Raw genomic sequence first — 18,243 nt, 5'->3', positions numbered from 1 at the left:
CCTGCAAGATTTTCAATAAAATTGTGATATTTGTAGAATATCATTCGAAAAATAATACGTTTTGCAATAATTTAAGCTATATTTTATTTGCATAACATATAAGGACTCCAAGGACTCCAATGAAATAGTGGATTTCATATAACCTAACCCCACTAATTATTGTATGTAATATAAATATAAGTCCTTGGAATATATACTTGAAAGGTGCCATGAAATTTACGAAACATGCTATTATTTAAACATGCCATTATAACAGTCGAAACATTTTTTTTATTAGAAAAACTAAACATATTTTGTATCGTTTTGTTATAAAATATAAAACGAATGGAATAAGTATCGAAAATTCTAAATAGCACATACGCACAATTACAAATAGAACAAAATAACATTATTTTGCAGGCTTATCGCTAATATCACAACAATTATATCCTTGTATATAAGGGAATATAGATTCTAAAATTAACCTGAGGATAATTTCTGTGAGATTATAAGAAAAACATGCAAAATATAGATCTAACTATTTATTAGAAAATATTAATTTACCATTTTTGTATATTATTTTAAAATTAGGAAAGGACGTAAGTAGGTGCCGAATATACTACATACGAATTAATCACTATCTCGGGAAAAGTTTACTTGCTCTATCCAAAATTTTGGACCTATATCACAAAAATAATTTTAACCGTTGATCTGATATAATTAAAAATAAATGATTAAAATTATATTTTATTAAAATAAGTATATTCTTAATACAGTCATAAATACAAAGTGATTACATTCTTCTACATTTAAACACCAATTACGATATAATTTCATAATACAATTCTAGATAAAAAATGATTAAAAATTTAATCAATCATAAAATGATATAATGATATAACGTAGATAAACTATAATTTGATATTCTACTATATATATATAGTTATAATTTAATTAAACATCAGTATATTTTTCAATATTTACATATTTGTTACAATAATATTATAACATCTAAATTAACAATATATTAGTAATTAAAATTTTATAAAACAAATTTAAAAAAAAAAAATTAAAAACTGTGCATAGCACGCGTTATTAAGAATGTACATAATATAAACATTATATATATAATATTTAATAATAATATTTACTACTCGTATTATTATATCTATTACTATTAAATAAAAGACGAAATATTAAAAGTTTTGGTACGATACCTATTTTTTGGTACACGTTAAATTTACCTAATTACCCTTACCCTTATCTATTATATTCTGTTTTAAATATATATTAAAAATAATAGACTTAATATATGTCTGAATATCAATCCGAGAACTACATGATATTAGGTACTCTAAATTACTAAATATACGAGTAATCTTTGTAAATAATATAAAGACTTATTTGACATGATTTATATACAATATAAAAAATTCTAAATATTTAAAGGCAACATCGTTGATTGATCAAATTTCATTGAACCACTTAATTGGGTTGTACTTCCTTTTTTTGGCGTTTGTATACGAGTCTTCTAACTCTCATATAACAAAGCAGGCTCGTATATAAATTATACTAACATATAACCCGTGCATCGCATGAATTGCTTTTAACACTCGAATAATTTTTAATAATATATTTTATCTTAAAATTATTAATATATTAATATAGATTTTTAATAGGTGAAAAATAAATTGAAGAACATAATAAGTTATAATAATATATATTTTATGATAATTTGAAACTTGACTGGAAAAAATAACATAATATATAATATGTTGTTAGGGGATTTGAATCTTGAGCCTGTAGAAATTGTTAAAAATAAAGAATATAAAAGTATAAATATAATACGATGTTGACGGAATTTGAACCCTGTACATATGAACATATGAGAACAATTTAAATATTAATATAATATTATTTTATTGTTACATTCAACGATTCTTATCTATCTGTCTTTAGATCTAACGATTATTATTTACCGTACCAAACAACAACTTTACCGAACAACCGACCAACAACTACCAAATAGAGGGTGTTCTACAACTACCAAATAAAGGGTAATCTGCTTATAATAGTATACTAGTATATAAACTGTGCGATGCATGGTTGTTTTTATCATATATATTATAAATTCTAATTTTGATTATAACTCTTAAAAAATACTAATTTTTTTTTTATAATTTTAATATGTTGCCGGTAGGATTCGAACCTTATACGTCTTAAATAATACTAATTTTTAAGAATAAATCTAACGGTCAACAACGACCGACAACCAAACTTTCAATGTTTCGTCTTTAATATAATAGTATAGTTAGAAATATATAATATAAGTGTATAATTTTAAATATAATAGAATGTAGGCGATTAATTTTAGGTGTCATGTTTTAAATATAATATTAAGTGTCATAATATAAGTATCATATTTTAAATATAATAGAATTGAAAGACGAGTAATTTTAGGTGTTTTGTTTTAAATATAATATTAAGTGTCCTATTTTAAAAATAGAACGACCAACAACCAACAGCCAAACTTTTAATATTTCGTTTTTAATATAATAGTATTAATAATATAATAGATTAATATTATACGTACTTATTTTTTGGTTCTTATATGAAACTACATTAAAGATTAATATTATGAAATACACTGCTTGGGGTATGTGTCTAAATAGTATGTTTGCAACTTTGCTTAGTATGATTTTTAGCTCAAATCAGGAGAATTAGTCGTGCATAGTCCGGCTTTAAAAATATTTGATGCTAAAATTTGTAACTCTATTTTTAAATTTTTGAAATATAATTAATTATAGAGGGATAAAAAAAAGTGACTCAAATATAGTATAAACACATGTCCAAAACTTATTTTTTTAGTATTGATTAAATTCATTACTATCATAAATTTTTTTATATAACACTAATTATTGTATGTTACATAAATAAAAGTTTTTGGAATATATAATTGAATATTGAAAGATGCCATGAAATTTACGAAACATGCTATAATTTAAACATGCCACTATAACAAACGAAACATTTCTTTATCAGAAAAAGTAAACATATTTTGCAGGCTTATCGCTAATATAACAACAATTATATCCCCGTATATATAAGAATAAAGATTCTAAAACTATCCTAAAAATAATTTTCGTGAGATCACGAGAAAGACATGTAAATATATAGATCTAAATATATATTAATGTTATAAATAATATATACAAGAGAGATTGAGAGAGAGCTACATAATAATGAAAGAGATCATCTTGTAATTCTATATTATAAACAAAGTACAAGCAAGATTTATATAAGCTAGTAGAAGTGATGTTACAAGGAAAATGGAGAGTAAAAGGTTGCTAATAATAAAGATCACCATATGAAAGGCTAAAAGTCATCTATTTATTACATAACACCCCCCCCCCCCAAATTACTCACGAGAACACCATGCCTCGTTAAAATTTTACTAGAAAAAACCCTGTGGAAAAAATCCTAGTGAAGGAAAAATAGTACATGTGTTGGATTTGTAATAAAGAGCGTATTATATCTCCCCCTCATTTTGACATGACTATGAATATCAATATAGATCCCGAAATTTGCACATCCCGATCATGTGTACTAATTTCTCGAATGAAGTGGTGGGAAATGCCTTCGTGAAGAAATCTGTTGGATTCTTTTAATCATCATTCCTTTCATGTGATGCTGCCTCGTTAAAAATTGCCTGCAACAATTAAATTCATAGCAAAAGAAAATCTCCACTATAATTTATTCAATTTTTGATTTCCTATTTCTTTCCACCTGCAAAATTAGCTTATAACTTTATAGAATAGGTTAGTGGAGATTGAATAAAATTATTGTAACTTCAAGATTAACACGCCCTTAGAGCGAACGATCCCTCAACAATGAACACTAACCGAAAGCGGAGTCTTGTTTTAAATAATAAATTTATAATTATGTCAAAACATGTATAATAAAACATGTTTTAGTTTACTTAGATACGGTACTTCGGGACCGAGAATTTCTTTCAAGTGTTCACAAAAGTTAGTGTACTATCGTGTATTTATAATCCTTCTGGGATCCATATATTATAATATATCATTCATCCAAGAGATTTCTTCTTAATATATACACCAAGAAACACTTTATCACATAATATAACATGGAGTATTTTTATTATGAGATGCAACTCAATTCAATGTCAACTAGAAACACATTCTAGTTTCCATCTGCTCTGGCCAGAGACTTTAAGAGTTGTCCTTATAATTCGGTATACATTTATAACATGTGTTTTGTGAAATAGTTTTATGTCGGACTGCTGGTCTAAATCCCCTTTTTCATTTGAGGAGGGTACGTTCTCAAGAATTGGTTGGACTGCTTCCGGCAGTTAATATCCTTCCGGGATAATCATTGTCAAGTGGGTCATATATAGAACTTAAATTAAATCACTCACATATGGTGAGATTATTTAACAATCAAATAATCGTATCCACCACAAGATATTGTAACCTATATAAGGTCATCTACGATTATCTAAGCTTTACATTCATAAATTTTGAAATTTCATTTTGTTTCACACAAATAACCATCTATATTCCACTGACTTAACACCTTTAGGTGTGGGAACTGCAGTTTCAAAAAGAAAATTTCTCTATTTTAAGAGAAAAATGATTTGTAGTGCACACTATTTGCACAACTTCAGGTGTGGAAGGACTATCAGTCCAAATAAACTTTCTATATAATTGACTCAATTATATCATTTATTCTTTGACCAATTTTGTCAATATTTTCTAACAGATTTTGCTTCATGATCCTCATTATTACCAATAACCTCAAGTTCTATAAATATTATCGACGTCGATTCGATTGATGGTTCCATTTTATTCTCGACAAGACATAATATATCGAGATCTTTTATTCTCTCTAATTTGTCATGTCTATAATCTCTTCCTGAGATACTTCAAAAGTTATTGATTTCTCAATCTAGCCATCATCGATTATTGTTCCTTTTCACTTTTTTTCTTGTATAAGACATGGAACCAACTTGCCTATCACGCTTCAGGTGTTCTTTAGACATATTATTATCTTGAGGTTTTCATTCTATTAATATTATTGGAGCATATGTAGTCGGTGTATGTGACACAGTCACTATTTCTGGTCATCAAATATATAAATGAATTATCTTATGAACTTCTGGTTCATATTAACATCCTTTTTTTAGGATCAAGATGAGGCAGCGATAATTCATTCTTATAAAAATATTCACCAACTATTTATTTTCTCCCCCTGATTTCAATCAAGTCATTAAGAAATACACTGATGATTCCAATATATATCCAATGGTGGAATCGATCTTACTATCGTGGTGGAAAATCTATGATGACCAAATAATTTGTTTATGACGGTGAGGAAATATGAAAACTTGTTTATATGATGCGAATCAATACAAAATACTCAACAATTTTTAATTATGCCTTACAAGCAAATAACATATTTATCACTGAGAAGAATCTACAGGCTCTTCAATAAAAGTTCATATAAATTTCAATTATTGTTTGCATTTTTATTAAATTGATGGCTTGGCTGGTAATGTCCAGCTATAAAGTTATTAGTAAACTGCTGGTTTACTTCAAAAATCAATTTCAGTAATTTTATAAAAAAATATTCTTCATTTTTCTGGGAGAGTACGATTACATCAATAATATACATACCCTTTTGGGTAATATGTATTTAAGAATAATATGATAAAATGTACATGCTCTTCCAGACTCTTATACATGCTTTTCAGGAGCCTTATATTTAGAAAAATATATAATGAGACATTCTATATAATACCCCCCCTTGAATGACTCATATTAGATATTAGGTATTGATATTAGTCATCTTTATCTCATTTAAGAGAAATATTTCTTATACACATAGTAAAAATACGGTCAAAAGTGTTTGTAATATCATGACTATTGCTACAGGCATGATCGATATCCTTTGATTTTATACTCTAAGGAATGGAATGGTGTGGTTTGTTACAATACATAATATTTCTATCAATAATTCAAATTTAATAAATCACAATTAGTCACAATATCAACTTATGATTGTAACAAACCAATTTCATAACACTGTATCTGCAGGATACTATTTAATATATATTTATTCAACTAAATTCTATTATATCCAAATATCACACTATTCTTTATATAGATCCATCCTCTAGGGAGATTATATCATTTAGGATAAAATCATAATTTGAATATTATATAATATATCATTCTATTGGAATGTAAATAAGTGTTTAAACATATCAAAACGAGTGATAAGAAAAATAAAATAATTTTATTATATAGGGACAACTTCTGGTTGTTATTAGATGCAACTTCTGGTTGCAATCATATCAGTCAATCTATTAAAACAACGTCAAGTTGTCGATAATACCAACATCATTTAACTTAAGTGAGATAAAAATCACTTTCACAAATGCTAAGATTAAATCACAGGGGTACATAGTGATTTTATCATTTACCAAGATATCATATAAAAATTTTCGAAATATCACTTATTTGAAGCATGCACAATATGTAATAAACTCTAATATACAAGTGATATAGTGTGTGCGCATAAGGCTTCTCTTTCAAACCATAATATATAAAGTTTTGACCATCTCGAAAATTTCATAGCAAATATAAACATTACATAGCAAGCATAAACCAACCACTTAAATGACATGGCCATGAGTGTCAATTCATGCCAATGAATCGTGGGAAGAGAACTATTTTAAAAAAAAATCAGAAAAAATTCATGGCTATGAATTTATATTCATGCCCATGAATCTCTGATGTATCTCAAGTTGGTTCCCTTTCATGTTATCATAAAAAAAATCACACAGGTTGAGTAAAAATAATGCATACCTTTGATGATCTACCATGAGCATATCTACGAGCACGCCCAAATCTACGAGCACGCCCTCATCCATGTCCAAATTGCTTACTTGGTCCAAGATCATTACTGGTTACAACATTCACTTCAGGGAATGGTGTTGAACCAGTTGGACGAGCTTGATGTTTTTTCATCAATAGTTCATTATTTTTGCTCACCAAGAAGCAAGACTGATATAAGCTCGGAATATTTCTGAAACTCTTTTTCACGATACTGTTGATGTAGTAGCATATTATTGTCGTGGAATGTGGAGTAAGTTTTTTTTTTCAACATATCTTTATCATTCATATTTTCACCACATAATCTCAGCTGAGAAGTAATCTTAAACATTGCAGAGTTATATTCGCTTACACTTTTAAAATCTTGCAAGCGCAAGTGTAACCAATCATAGCGAGCCATAAGAAGTATAATAGTTTTCTGGTGATTATATCTTTCTTTCAGATTTTTCCAAAAAGGGTTGTTGCTCAAAAGTTTTGTTCCCTTTTTTTTAATTGTGTCACCAAGACCCATAGCGCTAAGGTGGATTTTCGCATCCAATATCTATGTCAAGTAATTCTTTCCGGTGACATCAAGTGCGTTGAACTCAAGATTTGTAAGATTCAACATTTCTTATATTACTATAATATAATTAATCAATTATAATAAGCACATTCGGTCAATATTTAAAATACGTAAATAAAACACATATGCATTAATATTTAAAACCGTATGACAATATAACATGATGATGGTACATTGAACTCAATCTACTGTTACATTGAATGCAATCTACTGTATATGTAGCGTCTAGCACGTTGCACCCATTTTCAGCAAGAATGAAACATATTGATCCAATATCCCAAATTAAATATCGTACAAAATGGCTAATTATGATAAAGTCAAATCTGATTAGTTTCAAAGAATACCAATTTACTCTATGAAGATGATTTTATCAGAAAAAGTATAAAACACGAAAAATGTAGAAAATTCCGGGACCTTTCCGGAATGGTAAAGCTCATTGAAAACGAACAAGTAACGAATTCAAAAAAATATATTTGTGGACTGTAGAATAAGAATCAGCTCCCAATTATGATAGTATTTTGATATTTAAGAGATCGAAATCACAGTATATTGTAATGGAATGTAAAGATAAAATGTGGATATCGAAAAGAGAATTCCAGCATGGTATGTCTCATAATATTTGAATAAGTATTCAATTTACTATAAAGTTTAGAAGTTACTGCATATCATCCGGAATCATACAATCAGATTACACAAAGATTTTGACATACTTTTAAGTAGATTTTGGAAAAACACAAAGAAGAAAGATTGTAGATAATAAAAAAACCTTTACAATGAGTATAAGCTCAATAAATTTCGATGGATAATGAATGAGATAAGAATCAGGCACATAATAAGTACATAAAGATCATCTTATTGCAAGCAAATAAAAATAAACTAAAAATAGTGTACTTACGTGATGGACAAACTGAAATAATAAAAGTTTCGTAGAATCCTTCTTCTTCTTGGATTTCCAACACCTATTTACACTATCGTGCAGTGAACGTGTTATAAAATATATATAAGAGAGATTAAGAGAAAGCTACATAATAATGAAAGAGATCATCTTGTAATTCTATCTTATATACAAAATACAAGCAAGCCTTATATAGGCTAGTAGAAGGGATGTTACAAGGAAAATGGAGAGTCAAAGGTTGCTAGTAATAGAAATCACTGTTGACGGAGGAATCTGGTAACAACAAAGATTGAGGTTTCTCGCCGGAATTAAGATCTATGATGGTGGTTCTTCGCCGGAAAATCAAGTGGTGTATGGTGGTTTGTGGTTGTTTTGGGCTGAGATTGATCAGAGTAAGTGGTGTCTATCTTATCAGCTCTCAGCTTCTTACCCCTCTCAATGTGCCTACGTACCGTTTATATAGGGATCAAGCCTGGCGTAGCTCTTATGGAACAAGAAATCTAATGTGCTTAGACTTCTTATTCCTAGGCCCGGTAGAAGCCCATCCAGAATCCATCTTCCGCTAGCTTTAGGAATGCCCAACTATGAGGCCCAACCGCGAAAGCCCAAGGCTCGTCCGTAATTGTAGGACTTCACGGATAGTGTATCTCCCTGCGCAAGGATAACACTCCGCTACAGCTATCTCCCTTGATTTACGGACGCAGGCATAGCCACGGTTCACCCCAAGTACCGGACGCATCCCTATCCCCCGAATGAGGATAACCCACCAGATAACAGGACAGGTGATCCCAAGGTCTTGGGTGCAAAGTGTAAGATGACTCCAAAGTTCTCCAACGAGGATACCCGTTGAATACAAGAACAGAGCTCCCAAAGCACACACCAAAGTTAACCCCGCATCCCCAACGAGGACACCCGTTGAATATAGAAGGAGGCCTTCAATCATCAGGCATACCCCTGAAGGTCTTCAAGCTTTTCACGGACATCCCCCTCCTTGACCGTCTCAAGGAGGGAATTCTTCAAAGAGTACCTGCAACAAATACGTTAGTAAAGATAGCCATCCATTGTTCCTTTTCATGCATACTTTTGTCCCGAGGTCAACATTGAGAGTGTATTGACCATACACAGGACGCGTCCTAAGACCCTGGGCGTGTCCTCACCTTTATGAAGCCTGTATTGTTTCTTCAACAACCGCCTCTCACAGCATTCCACAGTGACAGGACGCGTCCTAAGCAGGACATGCGCGTCCTCCAGCTTCCATTACTAAAAGACCACATTTGCCAGATACTTTCACCATGATGGACGCGTCCACAACGCCTGGGCGTGTTTTGCCCTAATCATGTACCTTCAAGCTTTCTTATCATAAAGCCATCCTTCACAAAACACACCCTCAAAGTTGGGCGCCTCTTGTATGCCTTGACGTGTCCTCACCTTCTACAATGCGATACCGAGTTTGACCGTAATTAGTCCGCGTTTGACCCGCGTCAATCAAATGCCAAATTTTGGGTATAATAACTACCCCCCCCAAATTCCATTTGCAGTTGAAAACAAAATTGGAATTTTACTTAAAACCATAAGCAAAATTTGGATTGACCCATTTGTAATACATGAGGACGCGTCATGTTTCCTGAACGCGTCAAACCTTTAGACATTCAATATCGACCGTTGTGTGACAGCTGGTGTACACGTCAGCATCCTTCTCTCTATAAATATCCTAAAACACAACCCCCATCAACACTTTACTTTCTCTCAACAACCGCCATCGCCACCCTTTCAAGCAGGAATCTTAAAGTTGAGAAATCCGGCGATTTATCCGGCCATTTCTTGATTTTCTCAGCTTAATCGAATCCCCAACTTACAAGGTACGTGAATCTTTCATTGTTTCTTAATTTCATCGAACAAATCGTCCGTAATAGGCAAAAAACCGTTCGTATACTTCCCCTACCCATGAACCGTTCTTCCTCTCTTTTCATTGTATGTATTTGTGTATCTATCCATAAATAGGCCATATTTTGCCTCTTTGATCTTGAACTAAATATTTTTAGGGTTTAAATGAATTTCCCCCAAATTGATTATAGCCAATTAGAATTCCACTGCATTTTTGCTAGTTTAGGACGCGTCTACCATGTAGGGCGCGTCTACCATGTAGGGCGCGTCTTAGTGCTTGTCTATCGCATAGATTAAGGATACGCGACCATACCAGGATGCGTCACATTCTTATGACGCGCCTTCCTATTGAATTCCTTCCTTCCACTTTCTTTATTACTATTATTATTTTCTTTTGCAAACATGGACGTGTCCTCAAAATTTTCTTTATTCTTGTTTCAGCTGGAGGACGCGTCTTCATCTTCTCCTTTCCACCAGTTTAAGGTTCTCAACAAATGCCTTGAGATTTACTCCCCGCCTTCTATTTCTTTCACACTTGAGCTCCCTGAACTTCATAGGACAACCTCCTTTCTTGGAGCAGAAACACGCGTCTTTGAACTCCTCAAATCAAAAACCTCGATAATGTCAGATTCCAGTTCTGATTCTATGGATTACGTCCCTATAAGCTCCAGAATGAAAAAGAAAGGATTAAAACGAAAAAGAACTCCAATTCTCAACACTAGATCAGCCATCAAAGATTGGTCTAATGATGAAATTGTCCCCACAACCAGCCAACAGCCCTCACGCGTGATTGTTTCTGACGAGGACGCATCTCCTGCTCTGGACGCGTCACCCTCTCAGGACGCGTCCCCTCTTAGCGTAAGTGAATTTGAGAAGAGGGTTCCTGACCCTGAAAAATATCCTGTGTCTCCTCAAAAATCCGATCCTCCCCTAGAACAATGGGAACCCTCAGATGTTGAAGTGGATTGTGACTGGACATAATTGACCCCCTAACAGAAGCAGAGAAAAATGCTCGGAGAAAAAAAGAGAACAAGCTAGCTTGCGTAGCTCTTGACTCCACTGTGACTGACTTGGTGATCCAGTGGTGCATGAAGTATTATGACATGGAGGGCATATGGGCGCGCCCTCTTCGGACAATGAGGCCACACACCTTTAATATTGGAAATCAAAGGATCCGCAGAATGGTGCTTACACCCAAACTGATCTCTCTAGGCGTGGGAGCGCCCTTACACCCATTTATCAAGAAGATTTTGAGATGGTACGACGTTGCCCCTGTACAACTATCTCCTAACTCCTACAAATTAGCTTGGGCTTTGTATATGATGTACTGAGCGCGCCCTCCACGAAGGAGTTCAGCTTTTTCTATAGTATCAGAAAATCCATCCCAGGCTATCATTTCCTTGTATTCAACAAATGGCTGAATAATAAAGGATTCAACGAGGGGAAAATCAGCCATGAAGGAGACTGGAAGGAGTCGTTCTTCTATATTTTTGATGTAAAACGAGCCCGTGTCCGTTTTAACCTTGAGCCAAGTAAGTTTCATCATATGGACGCGTCCTATACTCATGACGCGTCATCTTCTTTTTTCACACATCGTCGTATTACTTACTGTCCTTTTCTTTTCTAATAGACAAAAGAACCCAAAGAGAACTAAAAGATAAAAAGAAGAAGAGGGCAGAGAAAGTTTTAAAATATGCTGAGGAGCATTTTAATCTCAAAGATATGATCACGGAAGACAACCTCAAACTAGTGGGCACGCTGTCCGCCCGGGTTGGTTCTGTCTGCAAATATTGCGAGTTTCATAATGGCAAACCTGTTCTCTCAGCCTCTGAAAAAGCCAGGGGCCTTAGTGCCGCAGAAGTGGTTGAGATTGACATCAGTAAGCAATTTGACTTAGAACGAGATAAGTATATATGAGAGAGGACGCGTCATCTGTCTCTAGACGCGTCCAAAGCTACAGAATTAGCTTCTCATTTTGAGGTACCAACTTACCGAAATTCTTTGGACGCTTCATATGTTTATGACCTGTCATGCATATGTTCGCCCTTTCTTTTACACGCATAACTTTAACTTAATCTGATTTGTAGACGTTTCCCACATTCTTATTTTTGGCTTTGGACGCGCCTTAGTCCTAGGACGAGTCATCTTATAATATTTTGGGACTGATGTCATTAGTTTGTCACTTATACTTTCTTCATAGTCCATGTTATAGCTGATATGTCCTCTAAATAGGACGCATCATATTATTAGGACGCGTCACCGCCGCCTTGTCTGACATATATGCATGTATATTTATGCCTTTATATGCATTTTACATGACATACACACATGCATTAACAAATCTGTACACTTTGCTCACGGCGCGTCTAACTATTAAGACGCGTCTGGTCGTCCTTTTTATAAAAACACCATTATGCACACTTTATCATTTCATTATTGCTGTCATATTCTATAGGGCGCGTCTTATTAACTTGGCGTGTCCATGACTAATATTTCTTACCATATTTTATATCACATATATGACTTCTCTTCCAAAAGGATTCGCTATTGGGTCTACCAAAAAGTTGAGAGCCAGGAAGCAGACCCCTGCAAAGTCTGATCCCAAGGCTCAGATTCCTACTCCTGTTGTGACTCCTTCCCCTCCACTAAAAATTGTTGAAACTACAGTGTTGTACATTCCTGTTAAAGAGGACACGCCCTCAAAGCGTCAGAAGACAGTGCCAGATGACCAATCCTTTGTTCTCAGATATCTGGGCGCGTCCTCAGCTGGCGCCTTCACTGAAGATGAAGTTCGAGGCTGGACTTTCAGGACAGAAGAACAAACAGAGCAAGCCATGGTGAAAGCAGCTGCCGAGCTCCATTTGCACGCTAGGCAAAGTGCCAACATGGCCGCTAGACTCAGGGCGCGTCTTGCCGTCACTGACACTGCTAAAAGTCAGGCTGAAGAAAAAATCAGATCTTTGGAGAAGAGCATTAGTTTGCTCACCCAAGAGAAGGATGCTGAGATCAAGTGATTGTAACAAGACAGGACGCGTCTTGAGGGCGAGAAGGCGCAGCTCGAAGGTACTGTTACCTCTGTGGAGAAGGCTATGGAAGATGTAATCACTATGAATTCCACCATGCAGCTGGAGCTTGACACTCTGAATGATGACAGACTACATGGCTGGAAAGAAGAGAAGAAATTAGTGTATCAAAATGGTTTTGCAGCCGGGTTTGAAGAGTGGTGTCCTGGGTTCATAGCCAGTGACCCAGGATACACTTTTTCCAAGTTCGATGAAGACACCCAGAAATGGGTAAATGATTTTAGAATTAGGGCTGCAGACTCCATCAAAAATAAGAGGATCATCCCTGGCTTGGAAGAAGATGACGCGTCCCCAACACCTTCTCCACTTCATGCTCAGCCTCCTCCTCCAGACAACCAGGACAAGCCTCAAGGCGCACCTCCAACTTAGGGCGCGTCCTATGTTTACTCATGCACTTTTATCTGAACTACTTTAAGGGTTTAGGCCCTTTCAAACCTTGTAAATTGTAATGATTATCTTCGAACTTCGTTTGCTCGCACTTTTAATGATATTTCTCTCCTTTTATTATCTTCCCGCGTGTTATGTTTACTTTTTTAATCTTATTCTGTCAAGCATATGGGCGCGTCCTATGCTTATGACGCGTCCCCTTTTAGATTTTGCTGCTATTTCCTTTATTATTACAAGCTATGTAGATGTCCTCTAAGGACACGTTCTTGTTAAGGACTCGTTCTTTTTTTCAGTTATGGAGTGCCAAAATAGGAGCATAAAATTAAAGGAGCATCGACCAAGGTTACTTGGGCGCGTCCTTAGACCCAAGACGCGTCCTATTTTTCATTTTCACTTGGGTTTTCTTTAGTGTTTTCTTTACCAATCATGTTCTCTATAAATATGCATAAAAAGCTCATTCTCAGGGCGCGTCCTATGATTAAGACGCGTCATACGGCCAAGCAAATAAATAGCTTTTGAAAATTTCAAAGTTTTTATTAATATTGCGCTCTGGTGTCAAAAAGTGCACCAGTCCCACGACTATTAAGCTCTGTGGGGAATTTATTTAAAAATAATCCTTCAACTAGTTCTAGGGTAAGTAATACATGTACTACCCCCCGGGCTAGGAGAAATCCTATTACTTCTAGCCTATAATTTGGGCATAGCCCCTATATAATGTAAACATGATAGGTAAGGGGCCAAAGCCGTGCTTTACTGATAATACTTTCGAAGATGTTCCGCGTTCCATGCTCGCGGAACCAGCTTTCCTTCCAAATCTTCAAGGTGATAAGTACCCTTCCACAAAATTGCTTTAATCTTGCATGGTCCTTCCCAATTATCTCCAAATACTCCATGCTGGGGATTCTTTGTGGTTGGCATCACCTTCCTGAGTACCAAATCTCCCACCTTCAGCAGCTGTCCCTTTACTTTCTTATTGTAATATCTTGCGACACGCTGTTGATATGCCGCAAGCCTCAACTGGGAGTTTTCCCTTACCTCTTCCAAGAGATCCAAATGAAGCCTTTGGTTAACTTCTGCATCTTCCTCCGTATAACGATCTCTACGAAGCGACCCTGAGCCAACCTCCACAGGGACCATAGCTTCATATCCGTAAGTCAGCATAAACGGAGTTTCCCCCATAGTAGATCTTGGAGTAGTGTTGTAAGACCACATCACTTTTGGGAGTTCTTCAGGCCAATTCCCTTTGCCTCTTCCAGTTTTGTCTTAAGGGTATGCTTTATAATTTTATTCACGACCTCTGTTTGCCCGTTGCTTTGAGGATGATAGACCGCTGCAAACTCCTTCTTAATTTTCAGATCCTCACATAACTGCCGCAACTCCTTGCTATCAAACTGCTTTCCATTGTCAGAGACAAGTTTATAAGGAATACCAAACCTAAACACGATAGAGTTGAAGACAAAGTCTTTAATTTTCTTTGCGGTAACAGTTGCCAATGGCATAGCTTCTGCCCACTTAGTAAAGTAATCAACTGCGACCACTGCATATTTGACATCCCCTTTTGCCTTAGATAGTTCCCCAATAAGATCAATCCCCCACATGGCGAACGGCCATGGGATTACCATAGGCGTCAAGAGCGTCGCTGGCATAGATGAGTATTTTATAAAGCGTTGGCAGCGTTCGCATGCCCTAACAAAATTCGCTGCATCTTCTTTGATCGTAGGCCAATAGTACCCTTGGCGTAAAACTTTCATCTCTAACGAGTTACCCCCGAGTGATTACCGCAAATTCCTTCATGTACCTCCCTTAAGATGTAATTTCCTTCTTCTTCATCGACACATCTGAGCAACGGTTGATTGGAGCCTTTCTTATACAAAACTTCATCATACACCACATACCTTACACCCTGGTAGCGGAGCCGTCGAGCCTTGAACTTATCTTCGGGAAGTGCTCCCTTGTGAATATAAGCAAGAATGGGCGTCATCCATGTTTCCTTGGGAGCCTCATCTACTTTCATCGCCTCTACTTCTGGGATACTAGGAATTTCCTGGATTTCTAAGGGTATAGATCCCAACAACACAACCTCCTGCTGCGATCCCATTTTGCCATGGCATCCGCGTTGTTGTTCTTCTCCCGCGGTACACATTCCAGCCTAAACTCTTTGAACTTTCCAATCAGGCGCTGCGTGCATCTTAAGTATAATTCTGTCCGCGGCCCTCGAGCTTGAAATCCCCCATTCATCTGATTCACCACCAACTCCGAGTCGCTTTTTGCAATTAGGTTCCGCACTCCCATTTCCAAAGCGATCTTCAGGCCATTGATCAATGCCTCATATTTCGCATATTCGTTGCATAAATTTTGAAGTGAATTGCACTCATCAGATGATGGCCTTCCGGAGATACGAGTACTATGCCCGCACCCGCTCCTCCATTGTTAACCGCCCCATCTACACGCAAGATCCACCAGGGATGTGGGAACTCCTCTAAAAATTCTTCAGCATGAGGAGGATGCAGCACTACCAAAGCCCTATCATCAATCGCAGAATCAAATTCCAACAAGAAATCGGCTAAGGTTTGTCCTTTAATTACCGTACGGGGCATGTATTCCAAGTCAAACTGTCCCAACTCCACAGCCCATTTCAACATTCTCCCCGATGATTCTGGCTTGTGAAGGACTTGCCACAGAGGATATGTTGTACGGACTTCAATTCTATGGGCCTGGAAGTATGGGCGTAGCTTCCTCGACGCAAGGATCAAGGTATAAACCAGCTTCTCTATGCTTGTATAGCGAGTTTCAACATCGTGTAATCGCCTGCTCACATAATATAGACTGTTGCGCCTCCTCTTCCCTTACTAGTACAGCGCTGATTGAATACTCAGAAGCTGCAAGGTATATGATTAGGAATTCTACATCTAATGGTTTTGACAATATAGGAGGGTTTCCCAGTTGTTCCTTGATCTTCCTAAAAGTTTCCTCACATTCCGGTGTCCATACAAAGTCCTTCCTTACCACTTTGATTGCCTTAAAGAATTCTTTGCACCTGTCGGATGATTTAGACACAAATCTGTTCAGCGCGGCGATCCTCCCAGTTAGACTTTGCACCTGCTTCACATTGGTGGGAGATTTCATATCCAGCAGTGCTTTAATCTTTGCGGGGTTAACTTCAATTCCCCTATGGTTGACGATGAACCCAAGAAACTTTCCCGACTCCACGCCGAATACGCATTTTTGTGGATTCAACTTCATGTGAAACCTCCTCAGAATGTTAAACATTTTCATCAAGTGCTCGATATGGTCATTCGCCTCCTTAGATTTTTACCAACATATCGTCCACATATACCTCCATGGTTCTCCCAATCTGGTTTTTGAACATCATGTTCACCAACCGCTGGTAGGTCGCGCCAGCGTTGATCAATCCAAATGGCATTCCAATGTAGCAATATAACCCTCTATCAGTGATGAAGGACGTATGCTCCTGATCGGGGCCGTACATAGGGATTTGGTTGTAACCAGAGTATGCGTCCATAAAACTTAGCAAGGCATGTCCTGCCATCGCGTCAACCAAATGATCAATTCGTGGGAGCGGAAAACTATCTTTTGGACAGGCTTTGTTGAGATCTGTGAAATCTACACACGTTCTCCACTTCCCGTTTGGCTTTTTCACTAGTACTGGATTTGCAAGCCACTCGGGGTAGTAAGTTTCTTTGATCAACCCTACTTCCAACAGCCGTTCCACCTCTTCTTTTAATGATATCGCCCTTTCCCCGCTCACTGGGCGACGCTTTTGTCGTATGCCCGTGCAATTAGGGAAAATGTTTAATCGATGACACATTACCCCTGGGTCGATTCCCATCATGTCTGAATGACTCCATGCGAAAACATCGAGATTTTTAATCAGAAAACGAGTAAGTCTCTCTTTCATTTCGTCACTTAGCTGAGATCCCTTTTTCAAAACCTTGCTTGGGTCACCCTTGTCAACCGGAACAGGTATTGTGTCTTCGGCCGACCCCGTCTTCTCGGCGGGCATAGGGATCTTGGGATCCAGATCAAAATTAAAGTCTCGGGGGTCCTCGACGCCCATTCTTGTATCCGAGGGCGCGTCTCCATGTGTGGGAGCATCTACCTCAGGACAAGGCATGGTTTTGTGCATTGCAGGTGTGGAGGGCGCGTCCTCGTTTTGAGGAGCATCAACCTCAATTCCATTTTCACTCTTCAAGGGCAAGTCCTCTTTTTGAGGAGCATCCACCTTGAGGCTACTTTTGAGACTTTGTAAAATCTCACTTCGTCCTTCCAACTTTTCTCCGTTAACCTCATTTTGCATGATCCCTTCTATATGGTTCACCACGACTTCTTCCACACTACAGATTTTTAAAACATTTCCCAACGTCAAAACAGGGGTCTCGGTAGCATGGGTTTCTTCTTCCTCCGGACCTTCCATAAAATAATGGGCATGAACCTCTCCACTTGATTTTGTCTGAATGTCCTCTGCATCTCCAAATGGAAGACCTTTTCCCTCGTATCTTCTCCTGCGAAATTCTT

General features: G+C 36.4%; 1 protein-coding gene across 1 annotated transcript; it reads right to left on the bottom strand.

The window, feature by feature from the left end:
- Positions 1-14,457: 14,457 nt before the first annotated feature.
- Positions 14,458-14,886, bottom strand: LOC141700150 (uncharacterized). The gene has a single exon (XM_074504173.1). The coding sequence runs from the start codon at positions 14,884-14,886 to the stop codon at positions 14,458-14,460; it is 429 nt and encodes a 142-aa protein (XP_074360274.1).
- Between the last annotated feature and the right edge of the window lie 3,357 nt (positions 14,887-18,243).

The sequence above is a fragment of the Apium graveolens genome, chromosome 1 (genome assembly GCF_009905375.1).
Source record: "Apium graveolens cultivar Ventura chromosome 1, ASM990537v1, whole genome shotgun sequence".
Lineage (NCBI taxonomy): Eukaryota > Viridiplantae > Streptophyta > Magnoliopsida > Apiales > Apiaceae > Apium > Apium graveolens.
This window is presented reverse-complemented; position numbering and strand designations above follow the sequence as displayed.

Bases quoted from the DNA above. Each gene is read 5' to 3' on its own strand.
- LOC141700150 (XM_074504173.1), bottom strand. From the start codon at position 14,886: ATGGGGGAAACTCCGTTTATGCTGACTTACGGATATGAAGCTATGGTC.